This window comes from Phoenix dactylifera, chromosome 8, assembly GCF_009389715.1.
Source record: "Phoenix dactylifera cultivar Barhee BC4 chromosome 8, palm_55x_up_171113_PBpolish2nd_filt_p, whole genome shotgun sequence".
NCBI lineage: Eukaryota > Viridiplantae > Streptophyta > Magnoliopsida > Arecales > Arecaceae > Phoenix > Phoenix dactylifera.
Window position 1 is genome coordinate 21,035,493 of NC_052399.1, and position 16,412 is coordinate 21,051,904.

The window sequence follows — 16,412 nt, forward strand, 5'->3', positions numbered from 1 at the left end:
CAGAATTGAAATTTTGACCTGTTTAATAAATAGGTCGGATTTGGATTGATGAATTTTAGACTCGACCTGCTTTCGATGCTACACATATTTGATTCGACCTGATCCGATTGTCACCTAATTTTTTGGAGGCCATAGTTTGCTTGTATATGTAGCATCAGGTGGTTCCATGAAATATCTACATGCGTTGTCCTACTAGAAGATGCTTTAATAGTTGCTTTCCTGGTGCTCGATTCAATCATTTGTAATACTGGTGGGGTTCCTAGGTGGACAACCTGATAGGCTGCTTTTGTGCTGCATGATCTTTTATTACATTGAAACTCTTAAAGTATTAGAGCAAGTTATGCAAGCAACTGCAAGTTTGCTCCTTGCTGTGACATGCTTGCAGTGTGTAGGTCTTTCTTTTTCAATTAACTTGCAATAGGGATACAAATTAGTGCAAACAATTGCAATGGAGCTCCTTATCATAATGCTCTTATACTGTATATGTCCTCTCTCTACTGAGCACATTACTGATTCTCATGGTATTCTACATGCATCAATTGCAATTGATAGATGCTGATCGCCATCCCATCACTTCAATAGGTAGATTCTTGATTGCCAACCTTTTTCCAAGTAGGCCTGTTTACTACATCAATTTAGATCATAATCCCCCATGATCGAGAATTTTATAGATGCTGGCCAGATCTAATTAACCCAAATCCCTGCTTTGTTTTCACCTTTGACAACATGCTTTATGATACTCAAGTAGTGATCCTCCTTACTTTCGCACATTCAATATATGGCTAAAGATCACAGAAAATCAAAAAAAAAGAGCAATCGTTGGCCGTAATTGTCAAAGATTAATGCAGCATTTTAAGATGCCATGGTTAGTTCTCTTCTTTGATGGTTGCTGGGGAGAAAAGAGGGGCCAAACTTAGTCCCACATCGGTTGAGTAGTAGAAAGGATTGTGCCTTATAAGAAGGGGCACATTTTCTTTCTTTGAGAGGCAACTTTTAAAAGGCAAAGCTGTGAGGAGAATATTATCTTCAAAGACGGCGCATGTATGTCCTTTTGCAAAACAGACAATGCCTCGCACCGGGACGCAACCCTTTTTTCTCCTCTAACAGATGGTGCGGTGAGCGTGGACCCCTCCATAACCTCGTAAAACCTTCGGATCAACATGAATCCTTTCCACTAGAAGAGGCTAGTATTGGAGAGAAGAGAGGGCTCCGGACTTAGTCCCACATCGGTTGAGTAGTGGAAAGAATTGTGGCTTATAAGGAGGGGCACACTTTCTTTCCTTGAGAGACGTCTTTTAAAGAGCAAAGCTATGAGAAAAATATTGCGTTCAAAGGTTGTGCACATATGTCCTTTTCCAAAGCAGACAATATCTCGTATCGGGATGCAACTCTTTTTCTGCTCTAACAATAGTGATCCCTAGTAATTGTAATTTTGTAACCAAAGATAAAGGGAAATCATAAGAAGATGAAATCTTGTTCTCTTCATGTGCAGAAATAAGGTTACGGTATGTCTGACCCTCTTTAGACTCTATTCACATTATTTCCAAACTATATACCTGTTTGGCTCGAGAAAAACCCCAAGGCAGTAAAATATTTAATTTTTGCCAACATTTGAAACTTAACTTCACATAGGTATCCATGTTTCTTAACATTTGGAATTTGCCCAACAAGGTGGATAGCTTACTAATCTGTCGCACTCGCTGCAAAAACAGATAAAGTCCTTGATAGAATTATGAGAGAAGAACACCTCCACCAAGATACAAAAGGGGTGGGGCTTCCAACTTTCCTGACAAGACATTGACCTTCAATAATTGCTCTTCAATAATACTCTGCGAAATAATTAGATTTCCATCTCTAAAACAAGCCTCGGCCCACTCAGTTAATAAAGTTTAATGCTTCTTGGACTGTCCATTACTGCTAAATTCTGCACTGACGTCGGATTTTAAGTAGAATAGCTAATGTCGGTCGGAATCCAAGTGCATTAAGATCAAATAGTACCGAAGAACCCTAAGATCAGTTGAATTCGAAGTAAAAATATCCGTAGATTTTCAATAGAAAAACTTCCAATGCTTAAGTCAAAAATCTACAGCAACGATGGAAAAAAAAAAAAAAAAAAAAAGAAGAGAGGAGCAGTGAATTGCTTAACCGAGGGCCTCCAAGTCCTTTCTATATATAGTGTGTGTGGGGTCTGCTATCTAATTTATCGGGCAGTGTTATATCATAACTACATAATAACGGCTGATTGTATATTAACTGCATGGTAACGGCTCTTTACGATTACTATTTAGTGACAACCGTACAGATTGTGCATTATTGGTGCAACCGTCGCTAATGCAATTATTGCTATTCATACAATGATCTTTGGCATTATTTTCGTGCTGGACTGACCGGAATGGCACCTCGATCCATACCGAGCTCATTTTTCTTGACTAATATTTAGGTCAGGAAGGTCGAATCAATATGAGGCCAAGATAACCAATATTCTCTCTATCATCATCCATCTTTTGTTGCATATCTCACTTCACGTGATACATACCTAGTTTTTGTCGAGGAAGGTACACATCTATAGTACACATGTAACCAAATTTTTCACGGACAGACAGGGAGAGATGGTTTCACTTTCGAACGATTGGCTGCCTAATGCCACCGTCCTAGTCCTCTATGAATGCAATCAAACTTCCAATCATGCAGTTGGAGTTTTAGTCTAAAAAAAAAAAATTAAAAAATAAATAAATCAGCTTTATTTTCTAAAATTTAGATGTCTTAAAAATTTTAAAATTTTTATTTTTTTCTTCTAAAAAAAATGTTGATTCTAATTTCTATAACAGTACAATATAATGCTACTGAAACATCGCATTTTTAAAAATGTTGTACTGTATCTGTCAAATAGAGTCTATAAATAGACTTTAATCCGGTATTTTGGGTTGCTCAATTCACATTACTATTTGTTTATTTCTTGAGATGAGACAGAAAATCCTTCTTTCTCTTTTTTTTTTTTCTTTTCTCTTCTTTCAAGCCTCTTTTGAGTTTTCGTTTTTATATGGATATCAATCGTGCTCGTAAAGAAATGAGATCGCCACAGACTCGCATGTAGGAGGCGAATCGCATTCTTAAAGTAATGTTGTTCACACGCCTCGAACCAGACAAATTTTTTTTTTAATTTTATAAATTTATTTTAATAAATTATATTTTATAATACTATTATAAAATAACGATATAGTAATTTTTAGATAATATTTTTTTCCAACAGATGCTACGTGTTTGCGTGGCCACGGCATGATTTTGCTACGGTAGACCCCCCTCCCATCCCTTCTGAACCCCACAATCGGACGTACGATGGACCTAACCATTTGCCCATCATCCAATCATGGTCGGACAGGATCGAACGGTCCAAGGAGTGGCCCCGAGGCGCGGATAATACCCTCCCTTTTCTTTCTTTTGTTATTTCCCCCTTACTGTCCTCTTCCTTCTCTCCCGCGGCGGGTGGTCCTAAGGTGGGACACGTGGCAGAAAGGAGTGATGGCGTATCTGGTGGACACCGCACCGCCTCGGCATCAGATATTTCTCTTTCGGCCCGACACCGACACGAGTATGTTTTTTGGATCGCAAGGAAGAAATAAAAAAAAAAAGGAGATGTGATGCGCTGGCCAATGGGCAGCGAGCAACGGATATGTGCGGTCGTCCTGCTGACTGCGTACGTGGCGCGACGCGGTGCGAGGAATATATCTCGATCTCCCTCCCTGCGCTTGCCCCGTGGACCCCACGCACGCCATCACCTTGGATGCATGTATGTGCATGTTGAATGGGAATGGCATCGAGAGAGCGATGATGCTTTGCGGGGCCCGCCATTTGGTGGTTTCCGCGCCACCTTGGTGGGTTTGGGTCAGCGTCAGCGCTGACCGGGGTAGTGGGTTGAGCGCCGCGACGACATTGTCCTCATCTTCTCATCTTAATTACATAATTACCCTCTCAATGACCCGTGATGTGAGACGTCGTCTGGAGCACTGGATGCCATGAACTCTCAGCCGTCTGATCAATCAAACGATGAGTCAGCTGGATCTGAACGTGCCCTCAAGAAAGGGGTTTGAGCAGTTTGACTTTTGCACGGGTCAATTAGTGGAAGATATTTTCTCTCGCAACTCCAAAGGATGTTTGACGGATTTACCAAAAGCATGTTTGTTGGGCTCTCGTTGGACGGCCGTCCATGGAACCAGGACCATCGGATCAAGACTTGACGGTTGCGGTAGGCTCGGAAACCCAACTGAGAACCCACGTAAGAAGCACTTATCATGGTTTAAAAAAAAGGAGGAGTGATGATGAAAGTCAACTGGTCGGCCGAGCATGACTCAGAAACTTGGAATAAATAAAAGAGAGACGGTGGTCAGCGGCTCCCGGCCACCTACGATAAATATATTTTATATTTAGAAAGTTTAGAATGATAAGGGACGAGCAGTGTCTCCACTTAGAATTGAAAAGCAGATGAAGGAGAACAGCATTTGTGTGGATTGGGTCGTTGCTTCTCATCCCTCTCACATCCCCTCACTACACTAATTTATTAACAAATTATACCCTACACTGTATGCACCTTTTTGGCTGTGCAAGTAGATAATCATAGCTGCTCATTTCTATAATGCTGCACTAAAATGAATGCTTGATAAATTGGACTCATAGAAACAAGTTGTCGCTTTGATGCATACATGACAGCTGATGCATGCAGTGTGGAGTATAATTTCTTTCAATTGGTACGCAAGTTAGAAAACCAAGCCCGACACATGGTGTTCTGCTACCTAAAAAAAATGCTTATCAAAATCTACAGCTTGATTGAATATGGAAGGACTTTAAAAAGATCTCGAGTGGCAGATTATATATAAGAATCAAGAGAAAGCTGCCTAAACTAAAGCCGTAAATGGGTCGAGTTGAACCGTGATCTGATTCGGCCTCAACCATTTAGACCCGATTTAAAGGATTCGTAGAACCAGATCGGGTTCTAAAATTAGATTCGTTCCATTTTCTGGGTCAGTCCTAGGTTTACAAAATTTTGACCCGACCCGATTCATTTGATTTTTGGGATAATTTTGGATTTTCTACCCCATGATCCGGCTCGACCCGAACTTAGTATACCGTAGGGCCTGCAGAGATACTTAAAGTTCTCTAACTCTCTATCCTCTAATCTCTTCTTGTGTTTGAGGCTGAGAGAACTGGATGAGACTATTTTTGTGTACTATCGAATGATATGAATTTTACATTAAAACTTAGGTCGGTTACATTAAATGAGAACAGCATTTGTGTGGATTGGGTTGTTGCTTCTCATCCCTCTCACATCCCCTCACTACACTAATTTATTAACAAATTATACCCTACACTGTATGCACCTTTTTGGCTGTGCAAGTAGATAATCACAGCCGCTCATTTCTATAATGCTGCACTAAAATGAATGCTTGATAAATTGGACTCATAGAAACAAGTTGTCGCTTTGATGCATACATGACAAGTGATGCATGCAGTGTGGAGTATAATTTCTTTCAATTGGTACGCAAGTTAGAAAACCAAGCCGGACACACGGTGTTCTGCTACCTAAAAAAAATGCTTATCAAAATCTACAGCTTGATTGAATATGGAAGGACTTCAAAAAGATCTCGAGTGGCAGATTGTATATAAAAATCAAGAGAAAGCTGCCTAAACTAAAGTCGTAAATGGGTCGAGTTGAACCGTGATCTGATTCGGCTTGAACTATTTAGACCCGATTTAAAGGATTCGTGGAACCAGGTCGGGTTCTAAAATTAGACTCGTTCCATTTTCTAGGTCAGTCCTAGGTTTACTAAATTTTGACCCGACCCGATCCATTTGATTTTTAAGACAATTTTGGATTTTCCACCCTATGACCCGGTTCGACCCGAACTCAGTATACCGTTAGGGCCCGCAGAGATACTTAAAGTTCTCTAACTCTCTATCCTCTAATCTCTTCTTGTGTTTGAGGCTGAGAGAACTGGATGAGACTATTTTTGTGTACTATCGAATGATATGAATTTTACATTAAAACTTAGGTCGGTTACATTAAATGAGAACACTATTTTCCTAAGAAGGAAGTTCAAACTAATGAAGGCAAAATAGAGTATAACCTTGCCATGTAGAAGAAGATAGGTTCATAATGAGTCCTTTGCATATGTTGAACTTTATCATATATCATTATCAAAACTATATTCCTCACGTTGGCCCATTTATATTTTTCTAGTAGTATGTTCAGAAAAAATAGAAGCAGATTCATTCTAACAAATTCAAAAAATATCACTGTTGAGTAAAAAGGATTAGCATAGATGCAATTTTTTTCTACTCAGAAAAAAAATGGTGCATATATAAACAAAAAAATTTTCTTGCAGCTAAGAAGGTTGAACCTATCATTATTCACTTAGTTTGTAATGGCATCAATCCTTGATACTTGTGCACTTTCACCTGAATAGTCCTGCATAACCTGCTTTCTATAGTTTTCACTCATTGTAAGAGAAACCAAGTATAGAGAATGACAAGTACAGGAATCCGACTTGGACCCGATCTAGAGCTGACCCAGACTCGGTTTGGACCCAAATTTTTGGGTTATGACCGGATTATAAATGGACCCAGCCCGATCCGAATGACCTATTGAATTAGAAATTTTAGTCATGGACCTGACCGACTCGATCTTCTATTGGGTTGGGTATAGATCCAACATTAGGACCTGAACATAGAATCAGGTTGGGTTGAGGTCACTCATGACCTGGTCCAACCCGACCCATTTGCACCCTTAGCCTAAACTATGCTTTACTTGAAAACTGCTTACTAGTTCATTCCAAATTGATTTGTCACGTACGAAAGATACGTTGACCAAACTCATAAAATACCGCAAAATTTACAATGATCGGAGATGATACACCCCGAAATTTCCAAACAGGTGCACATAGATAACAAACACTAGAAAGCACAGGACCCATCACTTCTCAATACACCATTCATGTGCTACACAGAGCATTTTTTTCCGCTATTTCCACAAATGATGATGATGAGATCAGTGCTCACTAAGTTTGTATCTCCTAGCTTCCAATACAGTGGCTGATGATAGAAGGAGAAAAATACAATTGCCCAACCAAATAACGGGGAATTCATGCAAACATCTGTAAGAAGTTTTGATACGTACGTCAAATTTCTCCAGCTGACACACGACATTTTAGGTTAGGTGTCACAGATTGTGGCACATTCGTGGCACAACAAGGCCCTCAAGTCCAGAGTCTTTACAGTATGTGCGGTTGGGTTGGCAGTCTTATATGCGCACCTTCACCACGTTTCCTATTTCAACATGGCCTTCCCGTTGAAGCAGAATTAGGTATGTCTCGTCCAAAATGGACCAAAGTACCAAGCAGATGGAGCACGTCCTGACCGCACATCCGAGTCCAGCGAAGTCGAACATGACCGGCACCGAACTAGATATTACCGTGGAGCTGAAGACAGCTCAAGATAGAAAGAATTGGGTTCGTCTTGATGGGATTTGGTACATTAGTGCTGGCATCAGGTGGTTGAGAATGGGTGCCCATGGTGTGCTCTAACCGCAAGATAGTTGGTCATAGGGTCGAAGCTTGCCCTGTTTAGGAGTTGAAAGTTACTACAATATGGGTCGAGAGATGGAAGGTGCTTGTGGTAATCTAACCAGCTAAGCTACCTAAATAACCTTTCTAATTAAGAAAGGGCAGTTATATCGTTTCCCAATTTTGAAACTGAGAGTGCAAAGTCACAAGCTGATGAGCTATATTTGAAGTTTAAAAACTCAGTTAAGAAAGAAAATATATAGGCCCAGATCCCGACTCTGTCTTTGCTGACCAAAGGAGTAAGTGCCACCAAAGACAAGCAAAAGAAAAGAGAGAGGGTCCGATTGGTCTTGATCTCACTTTCTTCACTAGCTTGGAATAAGCAACTGAGTTCAAGAGGGAAAAGTAGTTATGGCACCCTCTGGATTTGGGTTTGTTGTGACCGAGGGTGCAGCTCGTAGGTGGATTGGGCTGGGCCTCAAGTTGATGGCCTTATATCTTATTAGATTTTTGATTGCCTACTCTTTGATTGGAGCTAGGTTTGGATTTAGCCCAGCCCAAGTTGAGCCCTACAATGGCAGGCCAGATCATTTTATACTCCAAACCTAATCCAGCTTTCGTAGAACGAAAACCCAAAGCCCCAAAAGAGCCTAGTTGCTTTGGTCTAGTAAAATTGGACCTAAGTAGAACCAACCTTGTTGAGCCACATTAATGGAGTCTGTAAAAATAACTAGGCAGAATTAGAGTGAATCTTCTAATACTAAACTTGATTCGAATGAAATCTATTTGGGATGGACGAAATCGGACATAAGGTGATTGGAGGAGAGCATACTGAATTTGAGAGGCCTGATGGGTGCAGAATCTGGCACATAAACCTGAAAAAGCTCTGCCTCAGGAACAAAGCAACAAAGAAGTCTACGAGCCCAAGCATGTATTAATCTCCCATTGCTGTCCTTGAGGATAGACCAACCCTGCACCAGTGACATGGTCCTTAAGAGACCTGCAAATCTGACCTTAATGACGTGGAGGGGTGGGGCCGCCACGGCACTAACAAGTCAGAAGAGGAAAGAGTCCTAAGCAACCAAGCGTAGCTCCAGTGCCCAAATTTCGAAGTTCCATTCTCAGTGTTCATCACTTGCTGCTGCTCAGCTTTAGAAAAGGAGCTGTGTCCACAATTATTGAGGAAATATGAGATTGGGATTGACAGAGATCTAAAAACATCTGGTTCTGATCCAGTACGCCCTTGTCACGAAAGAAATAATCTTGTGTGAAGTTTCCACGGCCTAACTTCCAACAGCATCTGCATGTAGGATGGAGGAATTAAAAATAGAAATGGATTGGAATAAAAATCAGAAAGGCCCTATTCTCTAGCACGTTTGGTTTGCGACTGAAATCGAAATTGGAATCGAAATGAAATTTGAATACTAGAGAAGAGTCGAAATTGGATTCTGGAGGATCGGGGTATTGCCGTTCTCTATTAAACTTGGAACAAGAATGAAACTTTCCCAACCAAACGGATGGAATGGGAGTCACTCATTCCCATTTTCATTCCAAAACTTAACTTTCTTTGACCAAACATGCCCTAAATGTAATGACCATTGAGCTACTAGGGATTTATAGGTAGAGTTGTTTGTATTGCTGCTGCAGTTCTCTCTATTTATTATGGTATAAAATTTGGTTAGGCAGAGCAACTATGCATTGCCATGTCCAATATTTGAAAGCAATAAATAAATAAATAAATTTTAATTTAATAAATAATAAATAAAGTTTCATTTGTGAAGTTTATGTAAGAATATTATTAAATTAATATTTTATTAAAGTGTCCTACATATCCTATAATAAATGATTAAGAGTTATTACTAGTCCAATTATATTTATGGGTAGAAGACCTATTAAAGGAGTCTTTTAGTTTTCTTGCTGATAGAAAATTTATTAAAAGAGTCTTTTGGTTTTCTCAGAATCTTTTGATTTTCTTGATGGTGGAAGACCTATAAAAGAAATGAGAGACTCTAGGGTTCATACATACAACATAATTTGTGCCTCTAACCATCGTGAGACACTCTTGAGGAATGTTGTTAGGATGATCTTTTTCTTTAAAAGCAAAGGCAGATTTTAGCAATAGATATAGGTATGTCTTTATAGTTTTATATTCCGTGTTATGATTGTGTTTAATATGATAATCCAGGATCTTCTTAATGTATAATTTCATATTTGAAATTATAACAGTCTATCCTTACTATGTCGGGGAGGGGATAGGAATTTCTTCCTCCAATCCTTGACCTGGATTAAAGTCATGTCTCTAAGACATCACATTATTGCAATAGACTTTGGAGGGACCTTTCCCGAATTCTTATCGAAGTTTTTAAGGGTCCTTTCTAAAAGAACGAAAGGTAAATGGTCAAAAGAAAAGTCTCCCGGTTGCTCCTTTAGGCCTTACTGCGGTATTAGGCCTTTATAGAGTTGGACCCAGATTCAGTGGCCAGGACCAAAGCTGAAACTTTTCATTGGAGTCAGAGTCACATTACGTCGGTTAACGAATTAAACAAAAATCAAAACTAATTTCGCTGTTGGAAATGATCAAGAATTAAACAAAAAAAAAAAAATCCTTGTAAAAGATATGAAACAAAAGCGTAAAAAAAAAACAAAAACAAAAAAAAACCATCGGAATCTGCACACCGCTCTATCTGAGGGGGAAAAAGAAAAGCAAAGCTCATGCTGCCCTACAAAAACACAACCTTGTCACACCTATATATAAAAGCGAACATGACCTAAAGGACCCTTACAATTTGGCAGCCTTTCATGCACCATCAACTATTACTTAGATCTCTCATTAAGTTCACATATTGGAAAGCGATGCAGATATAGTTCTTTCACTTGCACCACTCCCAGAAAGACTTAAGGGGACCCAGCCAAAGGCCCTCTTTATTCTCACTTACATGGGACTACCACAAATGATGCATGAAGCACAGAATGTGAGGGAAAACTACGAGCTACCAGAAGAAGCTGATCTGAGATGCAGCAGCAGCTCCGGTGTCATCTTCATCGTGGGACGGAGAATGTGCATGCCGGCCCTCATACGTCGTGATCACCATCCTCGGATCCTCGGCCAAACGCTCGACCCGCTTCTTGACCCGGCAGTTGTCCTGCGTGCATCGGTAGTAGCTCCTACACATGAAGCAACTCATCATGACTTGGCCACCTTTTACAGGAGCCTTCCATCATGAAAAATATAGTAATTATTGCATGGAATATGGCTTCGGGCCCTGGGCATTTGCTTTTCAACAGTAAGATTCGTGAGAGCATTGAGCCAACCCATCAAATTCATGGCCAACCTATGGGATCCCATCGACTTCAAAAACAACAGTGGCTGGGCCATAAAAGTTATTAGAAGGAATGATTGCAATGCCATGGGTTCTTTTCATGTCTAGTGGTGAGCCAGACCCAGGGAGGACCGACTCAGTGGAATCATGAACAAGCAGTGGTTATCAGAGAAGACTAGTTGCTGGAACTATATATGTCGCTCTCTTTGTGGGGTACTAACGGGTTGCACTCTTGCTCGTCATCATTACTTGATCACATGATCCAAGAGGAGGACTTGCTACCTCCTTGCGTCGAAGGCAGCGAACAGTGATGGATGTGGCTTGGTTTGCCATTTGTTGGCCGGCATGTAAAACCCTGGCCATATAATCCACTGAATTCTGCTTTTGAAAAAGCTCGCCGGCCAGAAAGCTAATATCATATTCTGATCATTTTCCTCGAAAAGGATATTAATTCTAATCATTATATAATCCAAGAAAACCATCATATACCTACCATTTTTAACTAGTAAAATATTTCTCTAATAGAATCTTCTCCTTCTTCTTCTTCTTTTTTGGTATATGGTGATGGTTGCAATTGTGATAGAGCTTCTCCAGACCAGCATCTCACTCTAAATACTAGAAACCAGGCATGCGCAGTGCATGCAGGAAGGAAGAGAAAACAAAGAGAAAGTAATAAGGTCCAATCTATATAGGAGTCAAATCAAGAAGTCAAAGTTTATACATAGGAGTCAAATTAAAGAAAGAGATGGAGCCTAATATGATTCGGAGTTTGAAAGGGGTCCGATTTTTCATTTGGAAAAGAAGGAGAGAGAGAGAGAGAGCACACCTGGTCGTTAACATATACAACAAATTAAGTGTGATAATAAACATACTTTTAAGATAATAAGAACAGTATTCTCAGCATAAAAAATGATAGACAGAATTAAGAAAGAATATTTTCCAACTCTGTCATTTTTATATATTATATGGATCATGTTTTTGGGGTAACATATGGCACCATCCATTGTCATCACTTCTTGATCACATGATAGAGCAGGACCTAGCTACGTTTGAGTATCCAAGACAGGAATCAACAAGGAATTAATGTAGCCAAGTAGCAGCTAGCCATGACAACCATTGGATGTACAACACAAACATTGGTAATTATATAATATAATGTTAATAGTAACAATTGTATGGGGTCTTCGATCATTCAGTTATTTACGTAGAAGTTTGATGGGTAACAAATGATGGCTCATATGATTAATTTATTGGAATTAAATATCATTATGATAGAACTTTTGCAATCTAATGATTGAAATAACTTCAGTATCTTTTTTTTTCATTTTCAAGCATGAGAACTTAATTACCAATTGATTTCGCTTTCTTAAAATAACACCTTGCCATCTTGTTCTTCATCAAAAGTATTTACCTGGAACCTTTTCATCCTTATCTTTGCACACTTCAAAATACCAAAATAGATTTATGAACAATGCTGTGTACCATAATAATTCCAAAACAAGAAAATATATATCAGCAACATGACTCTTTTCGTTCTAAGTTTATTGCTTATCATTAAAAGCTAAAATTCCTCCAAAATTAATTTATCGAGCACATATGGCATGGAAATCTTGAATAGAGAATTTCTAAGTTTTTTTTTGGTACAAAATTTCTAAGTATTTTACAGAATGGAAATAAAGTTACAGTTAAAACAAAAGGAAGTGGTTTCTCATTTAAAAAAAATAAATGGAGCTGATGCTGAAAGGAAAACCTATACATCAAACCACAATTGCACTAAAAAAAATACAACCCCATTTTCTGATTTTGGTGAAAACAGCACAAATGGAGAAAATCACCAAAGGAATTATTTGTATAAGTTGGAAAATATTCATTCTTATCCAGCCCTTGGTGATGCACAAAAATCGCTAATAATATTCTAAGTTTCAATAAACACAATAAATAAGCTGGGAAGGTTGCTAAATTCTTGTCCTTGCTTTTTTCTATGTAGATTTTTCTGTTTTCTTTGTATTGCAATGAAACAGATTCCACCTTTTCACTCAGACTAGATGGAATCACAGAAAATATACACTTCATGAGATAAAATACATGAAAATGATATGGCAAGGATGTGGAACACCTAACTAGAAGTATCATTCTATACTATGGTCATGCCTCCTTCAATTCTCAAGGTTCTTTAAATAATACAAAAAAACTTACGTATTCATGTTATTTTGCTGCGGCAAAAAATAGAGCGCACTGTTTCGGCCATTAAAACTTGTCTACTTCCAACGTTTGAAGTCTCATCCGACCTAGATTTGATCCAAGTTAGTGATAGGAAACTATTATATCAGCGTTTACTGAATCCTAGCTAGTTGAACCCAACTTAATCCTATCCTAAAGTTGACCCGTACGTAGTTAACCCATATAACTCGAACAAGCACTCCATAACTAGCGATTTTTAACAGAGCACTGCATATCGTGTTTCCGTCTGCACCAAATGTAGTGAGACCGATCCCTGGAGCCACTTTCTTTTATGCACTGTAAAAAAGGATCCTCATAGCATCTGCAATATATAAAAATCTCTTGGATTTTTTTCTCCTTCATAAGAAACAAAAATGCAAGTCTTAGTATCAATGACAAAGAAATGAAATCTGGACGGGAATTTGGGTCTTATGATATATGATTATACTCATACTTATCATCAAAAAAAAAAAAAAAAGATCTTCTGTCTATCATTTCCATCAAGTGTTTGTAAAGGCAAGCAGTAGTCTAGCTTCATCCAAGAATCATTATAGGTCCATGAGTCTATACAGCTCCTCTATATAACTTTTCCATGAATCTTTTCAAGCACCAATCTTTATCTTCTGTAACCACTAGTGTACCTCCAAGCCTCTGTGATACACTCATTTAGGGATCAATCTTTTTTACTTACCTATCCATTTTAACATTTTCATATCAGTTATGTCCCTTCGTTTGGATATGGATTGGGCATTGCTAGCATTCTCTAAAAGCTGTATATTATTGATGAAACTCACTTACTTTCTCGTTTAATAGTGCAAGACTTCATAGGTAACAAAAAAGAAGTTGAGAACAAAACTTATTTCCACTCTTTTACTCCATACATCTAACTAAATTGTTTTGATAGGTATTCGTAAGTTCGTCTCATTAAAAGGTTGATTGCATTACGAAAAAAACTATAACTTAAAGTTTTCTAACTATTTGGATTAATCCCACGTTCTGAGTTTTTAATTACAGAAATGACTTTTTTTTTCTTTTTTGTAGGTCTTGACATGGTTTCAAATTTGGAGTTCCGGGTACACCAATTTGATAGTCTTTTAACCTGTGTTTGTTTTTCTCTTTTCTTTTATGAGTCATCCGAAGTAGCTTGACTTAGGTTCGGCTGCGGGCCACGGTGGGATATGTCCCTTCGTTTTGGTTGCTTTTATAGAAGTAGACGGTAACAAATGTTTAACTGCTAAAGAATTTTGAAATTGATATGGCATTAAAGCTTCTCATCTTTCTCAAAAAAAAAAAAAAAAAAAAAAAAAAAAAGCTTCTCATTAGACTTTCACCTCCGTATTCTCTACTTGATTATCTGTGCTTAATTTGCAGCTTAGATCTGCCATGTAACTTTTTGATTTTTTTTTTTCAATTGATGTCTTTAGATTTTTCGGGGGTGAATGATATATTTAATTAGATTTTCAGAATTTTAAGTTTCCAATCTCGCATACTCAAAAACGCTATGCCTGCACTAAGAAAAATAGAATAAAGCGAAATCCAACTCCCACCAAACCACAAAGAAGACTTCCATATCACATGTAATGACTAAGAATAAGAGGCTGAAACTGATGGGGAAGTCTCCTTTTTCTTTTCAACCCTAACCCTAAATCCCTTCATGCAGAAAACCATAGAAAAGTAGGTTCTTGTTTGAAGATTTGTTTACCTTGGGTGCTGTGTGTTCTTCACAACCTTCTGGCCATACTTCCTCCACTTGTAGCCATCATCCAACACATCCACTTCACTCATGGTCTTAAAACAAAACCTTGGCTCCCTCACCTTCCTTCTTGCCTTCATCTTCTTCATCCTTAAGGCGCTGACTGAGAGACAGTTGATACTGCTACTAGGACCATTACTGGTGCCGCTGTTGTTCCTGTTGTTACTATGATGCTCCTCTCCAACTGATGATCTCTTGTTGTTCAATGACCACTCTTCATTCCATGGCCTAAGTTCCACGAAAGAAACCCAGGTATGGAAAGTCTTATAATTTTCTCATGAATGGTAAATAAAGATCAGATAAAAAGCGATAGAAGAGAAGCTAAATATGTTGCATTCCAGATTTCAGAGTAGATTAATTGGATCGTTTGAGGGAAAAAAATAATAATGGGTTTTGTGCTTCACTTGAATTAAATAAAGGGCGTTTTATGCGATCTTACCAAGGACTATTGCTGCTTGATCTTTGCACTGCAGAAGCTCCAATTTGGGGTGAGCCACCAACTCTGAGCTTTAGAGGCAAGGATGGGAGGGTTTCCCTCGGATGAGAGGCAGCATCCCCTCCCAGAGAGTGCTGGAGGCCATATGGGGAGAAGGCCAGATGAGGAAGAGGTGAGGTTTGAGGGGTGAAGCTCATGTGGGGAGTCCCCATGGTCTCTTGACTCGCCACCAACCCTTGGCTCAGCACTACTGCACTGGAGGTGGAAGGAAACATCTCTCCCAATCCTTCACTCTACCTCTCTCTTCTGTCTCATATAGGACAAAGGAATATGGTGAAGGATAATGAAAGTGAGGAAGAATGTTGTCTTTAAGTCTTGGAAGGTGGCATGTACCAGTATCAGTTTCCATCACAAAGCTAATGACCAATTAGTCCTTTGTGAGCTACACCCTTCACTGTTATTCTTTTTGGTAGTAAAAATTAATGGCAATATTCTTCTACTAAAAATCTTTGTTATATGGTGATGCTTTTATTACTCGTAAGCACTACTGTAGACCAGGGAAAGAAACAAATAATCTATACTTTGCAGTTCCACTTTAGCCCATGGATACGGATCTTAGATCCATGCAAACTCCTTTCCAATATTATTGGCATATATAAATTACACACATATCAAGGAGTGGTTTGTTGCTACAGTGTCAAGATCCATGCCTCACGTGAGCGAGGACATAATCCGATGCTCTTCTCAGGAATTACACCTCTTTCGATTACCTCGCACAGGATGAAGACATGATTCAGGAAAGGCATTGGCTTGCGTTCCATCTCTCATGACTCCCATTTGCATCATTAATGATGTGAACTTTACTTAAAATATATCCCAGTAACATCATTAATGACGCCAACCGGTGGTTGGCACGCCTCCCCTCAGCCCTCGCATATAGGGGAAATAAGTTCTTGGAGCGCTTACAATGGGGGGACGTTTCAACTATGACTTTGTCATTCTCTCACCATTGTTTTCAGTTTAATTGATTATCTGAATTAAAAGTCTGCTATGGTCTAGAAATGCTTGAGTTGTTCAGCAGCATGATTGGCTTGTATCATATCACATAGATAGCAATATGTATGTGACGA

At 38.9% G+C, this 16,412-nt stretch overlaps 1 protein-coding gene across 1 annotated transcript; it reads right to left on the bottom strand.

Moving 5' to 3' along the window:
* Positions 1-10,245: 10,245 nt before the first annotated feature.
* Positions 10,246-15,618, bottom strand: LOC103709750 (probable WRKY transcription factor 13). The gene is made up of 3 exons (XM_008795243.4): positions 15,286-15,618; positions 14,796-15,074; positions 10,246-10,718 (listed from the first exon to the last, which is right to left on the bottom strand). Exons 1-3 carry the CDS (start codon positions 15,555-15,557, stop codon positions 10,544-10,546), a joined length of 726 nt encoding a protein of 241 aa, XP_008793465.1. The 5' UTR covers positions 15,558-15,618; the 3' UTR covers positions 10,246-10,543.
* Between the last annotated feature and the right edge of the window lie 794 nt (positions 15,619-16,412).